Source organism: Frieseomelitta varia, unplaced genomic scaffold (assembly GCF_011392965.1).
Source record: "Frieseomelitta varia isolate USP_RPSP 00005682 unplaced genomic scaffold, Fvar_1.2 scaffold_580, whole genome shotgun sequence".
In the NCBI taxonomy this organism is placed as follows: Eukaryota; Metazoa; Arthropoda; class Insecta; order Hymenoptera; family Apidae; genus Frieseomelitta; species Frieseomelitta varia.
In genome coordinates this window covers 321310-326200 of record NW_025110346.1, presented here as the reverse complement: position 1 = coordinate 326200, position 4891 = coordinate 321310, and the positions used below count along the sequence as shown (strand labels likewise).

General features: G+C 35.5%; 1 protein-coding gene across 11 annotated transcripts in view; it reads right to left on the bottom strand.

Moving 5' to 3' along the window:
* Positions 1-4891, bottom strand: part of LOC122534208 (glutamate-gated chloride channel alpha) — a 111877-nt gene that overhangs the window by 26372 nt on the left and 80614 nt on the right. For all 11 annotated transcript variants that reach the window (XM_043664600.1, XM_043664601.1, XM_043664607.1 and 8 more), the window contains 4 exons: positions 3757-3821; positions 2472-2692; positions 1244-1326; positions 979-1119 (listed from right to left, as the gene is read on the bottom strand). In XM_043664600.1, the coding sequence (XP_043520535.1) occupies positions 979-1119; positions 1244-1326; positions 2472-2692; positions 3757-3821 (510 nt within the window). The remainder of the gene's footprint in view (positions 1-978; positions 1120-1243; positions 1327-2471; positions 2693-3756; positions 3822-4891) is intronic.

Genomic DNA, 4891 nt, shown 5'->3' with positions numbered 1-4891 from the left:
TTTTGCAAATAGTTTCAACAAATCTTTTCTGCATACCGATATCTGTGAATTGGTAATATTTGAATGTGATGGTATTTCTTTTACCATTTTATTACTTTTATATTATTATTATTTTCTTATTAATAACGTAAAAATATTGTATTTCATCGAAATATATGTCGTTTTGGGAAACAACTGATGGTTCAAAACTGCGAAAACTTTCAGGATGATCTAGCAAGTACATGATGAGTACAAAAAGATAGTGATCGGCTCGTTGGCCACCATATATGTATATATATAGAGAGAGAGAAAAGTTGAACTCGAGTGTCTTCGAGTGCGTGTACAAGCGACACTAAAATCGTTTTCGTGGGTTAACGAAATGGCCGTGTTTAGTGCATTGCAACAGTACAGAAGCGTGTTATTTAAGGATGCAGTAAAAATCATAAAAGAGAACTGATAGATAACGAATAGAAAATGGTATATAATTTCGGCGACATTTTCTTTTTCAATTTTTCTTTTTTTCTTTTGTTTTTGGTCTTATTCGCTTCGATCATTGATTCGATCATTTGATTCGATGATAACTCGATAGACCTAACGATGCATTTGTCATATCGCAATATCAAGAGTATCATCGTACAGTTTACAATTAACAATACATTATTATTTTTGACAATATTTTTAATAATTATAATAAAACCAAACGATGTTCAGAAATTAAATCGGATCTGATTGAAGTTAGATTCATAAATTCGGCCGCATTTGTTCGCTATTCAATGTGAATATTTTATACATAACGACCAACCATGATTCTCACCTTTAGATCTTTCCAAAAAAAACATTGAAACTGAACGATGATAACTCGGAGAATTCTCGTATCTCGATTGTATCGTCGTACATTGCCTTATTTATTTTCTCTACGTTTTTTTTTTTTCTTTTTTCCTTTTTCTGTCAGTATACCAAGTACCACGTTTCTCGAAAGGATAAACCGCTTTAACTCACCTCTCCAGCTTACTTTGATCGGACACGTGATTGTCTGGTTCTTAATGAGGTATGCGTTCAGCGACGTTAGACTAGGACTCTTCCGCAACGTACCCTCGTCATTCTTCCACACGTACGTGATCGCCGTTTGCTCGTACGATACTGAAGAGAGATGCACAGAATCGATTAATCAGGTCAAAGTATCATCGGCAGAGTATCATACTTTTTTTTTTATACAGACATTCGTGAGGAACGTAGAGAAACTCTAAGTAAAGTATTCACTTACTGCTCTCGATCGCGAATGAACACAGTGGGTCATCGAAAGGGAAGATATTGAGTCTACCCTGGCAGGATAAGATGAGATGACGCCTACAAGATCGAAAGTTTGCTCATGAAATTGTTCCACATCGCTTTCACCTTGTTCCAAATGATACTCGAGATACATATTTCATTTCAAATCTAGCTACAACCGTTTTACACTCTCTTTCATTTTTTACGCGTCCCCGTAGTAACAATTACATTTTAATTCTGTCGTATTGCAAACGGGGAAAGGTAACAATGCAAAACTTTAAACCATTGTTACATTGTACGTACGTATATGTGACGGATTGTTTCGAGCAATTATCTCTTTGTTATTGAACTACCGTTTTATTTTTGGATTCTGTTTGCTCGAAAAGAAAAAAAAAAAAAAAAATTGTTACGCGTTACGAAAGAAGGCCACAGACCAAAAACCCGAATGTAATATAATACTAACTAAAAAGTGAAGTTTCTTGCAAATGGAAATTAACGTCGAGTGACGTATTACGTACAGTAAAAAGTTACGTGGAATGTTAATTTTTTTAACTAGGGGCTGAGTCGCCGCTGAAAAATGTATCTCTGTTCTAAATAATAATTATCGCAAAATCCAAATTCGCTTTGAACAAATTTTATACGCGCAGCAAACGAGAGCATTACTTTTTCGAGAAATGGCGCCTCATTTCATAAACGCACATAAAATGTAATACAACATAAAATAATAATAATAATATTATTTATAATATAAAATAATACGATATAAATAATAACGTAATGTAGATTATCTCGTGTTATAATAAATAAATAAATTAAATTAATTAATATAATATAAAATAACGTAGTATACATAATAATATAATATAATTTAAAACAATGCGATAAGTAATAATAAATGATACTAAAAGTATAATAAATAATAAATAATAAATAATAAATAATAAATAATAATACAGTGTAAAAAATAATAAATAATAAATAATAAATAATAATACAGTGTAAAAAATAATAAATAATAAATAATAAATAATAATACAGTACAATATTAAATAAAACACGATAAAAATAATCGTATAATACAAAATAATAGAGTAAAAAAAGATTTTTCGACACGCGTACATATATATGTACGCGGTCCCTTAAAATTCAGCGAGCCCTTAAGGGGTCATTATTTATTAACGTAAAGACGAATTAATTTCGAAGAGAGAATGGGAGATGAATACCGCATAAGATAGTTGACCGTGCCGTTGCGATATATCCGAAGGGCAAAATGGACTGGTATGAGCGGGTCCTTGAAGTCTCCGTGCATTATGAAGTACGTGTCCGGCAACCAGATATCATCGTAATGATGAATCGCATTCAAGAACTCGTACTGCGACCGATTGCTGTAGCGTAGTCGCGGATCGTACCACTGTTGTTGCAGCAGGAACTCCACCTCGTATTTCTGCCGGGCAAACGCAAGAGAGAGAAGAATCGTTACAAAAGTCTCGGCATATTTCGTCTCGTGAATGGCACGCGCTTGCCGTGTTTTTAAACCGGCTTCGGCGCACCTGGTGCATTCCGCGTAAATGGATTTATCAAACGGGTGACGGGTCTCGTTGTTCTTCCAACTTAACAGAAACGGTAAGTTTCAACGATCCAATTTGTTTCCTCGGACAAAACAAGATGTGAAATTCACCCATTGGCGAATGATTGCCGCCCGTTTTGACATTGATTTTCGCTTTTCCCTTTTGATATAGTTGTTGTTATAAATGAAGAATTTCACTCAATTATTCTCGAATTGTAAACGAAGAATTCAATTGAATTATTCTCAATTGTAAATTAAGAATTTAATTGAATTATTCTCAATTATAAATGAAGAATTCAATTGAATTATTCTCAATTATAAATGAAGAATTTAATTTAATTATTCTCAATTATAAATTAAGAATTGCTCTAGTTGTAACTAGACTGTTGTGCGGATGTTTGTGCAATTTTATTTGTTTTTGTAATGATGATTAAGAAAATGTGTGGAATCTAGATAAGAAATTCTTTTGCGCGAGTATTTTATATATTTTATATATATATTGCATATTATTTCCACAAAATTTGCGATACGGTTGCAGATTAAAATTTCGAAAAATGTATCATACAAGAATTACAAATTGCAAACGTCAATTTGCTGTCTTTTAGTTTGGATAAAGATTGACCGAAATAAATTCTTTCTGGAGCGAGTTTAAAAAAAAAAAACAACTTAGCTGTTTTCTGTCCTTAACCACTTGCGCTGGCAACTTGGTTCGCGGACCATAACGAGTGACCGGACCTATATACAAAAATTCGCCGCGTTTCTTTTTCTTTTGAACGTCATTCCAGCACAAGAGTTTAATATAATAAACGCAGTTAACATGATAAATGTAGCAATTAACTTGAATCGTTCGCTATCCCTAACTTTCCAATAATATCGATCGTTTAAGAAGCGAGTTTAAGAACGACTTTGAGAAGTGGCGAAATTTATTTATTATTAATTACCAAACTGGACTCGTCGGGTGAGGCCAAACTTAGCAACAGCACGCTCACGTTCACGGTCAAGGTTCCTGAAACACAGTGCACGATTGAAATTATGACGCTCCGCCGGCCGTTCACGATGTGGTCGAAGCAGTCACCAGAAGAGCACGCTAACTCGAAAAGAAAACATCCTTCTCGGAGGGGAGACATCTCGCATCGGGGAAGGGAATTTCGGCGAATTACTTTCAGAAGAAAGTTGATAAAAATGATAAAAAAAATCGAATCTTCAATCGCGTCTCGTTTGCAAACGCGTTCAGTTTGAAACATCAGCGGTGTTCACGAAGCGACGAACGGTGGCAAAGCAAGGTAGTAGTAAGCCGCGAGTTTCCCTAACTCGTGCGAGCTGACCTTCTAAATCGTGGCCCTCCCCTTCGTCCAGGAACTCTTTCACATCACGTGGATCGAAGGCAAGACCATCTGGCGATCTCGAGATCTGAAGTCTCGCGGATCTTTCAGATCTCGTCTTCGCTTCAGTCTTTTCTACGTCTCTGCCAACAAGCTTTCTACGTTGCTGTTACTTTGCGAAAGCGTCGTTAAGAGCCATGCTGTGCACATGCTGCCACTAGTCTCAAGTGTTTGTATTTATATGTACAGGGTGTCCATAAAGTCCCTTTGCAACTTCAAAAGTTTATTACAACGGCAGATGAGAGGACAGATAAGTGGAAGTTGTTACAAAGTGAGACGTGTATATTTAAGTTTCTTCTTCGCCTCATTTAATACACCTCTCTCTATATGGGCACCATTAGTTGCACGAAGCACATCAAGACGGTACTCGATTTCTTGCAATGTTCGTAACCCTATGTGGATGTCCATAAAGTCTCTTTACAATTTCAAAAATTTATTACAAAGGCAATTGATGAGATATCTCTGTCAGATTTGTTTTATATACTCTGTGGTTATCAAGGTTTTTATCAAGGTTGAATTTCAGGTACCCTGTCGATGAATAAGATACTGTTAAACGAACCCCTTACAAAATGGGCCACTCCTCGAGAGAAGGCACAGTGTGTATCGTGGTTTGTTGAAACCAAATCGGATCTGCAGACTCAGCGAAACTTCCGAACTAAGTATGGAAAGGATCCACAGTCACGACCATCAATTT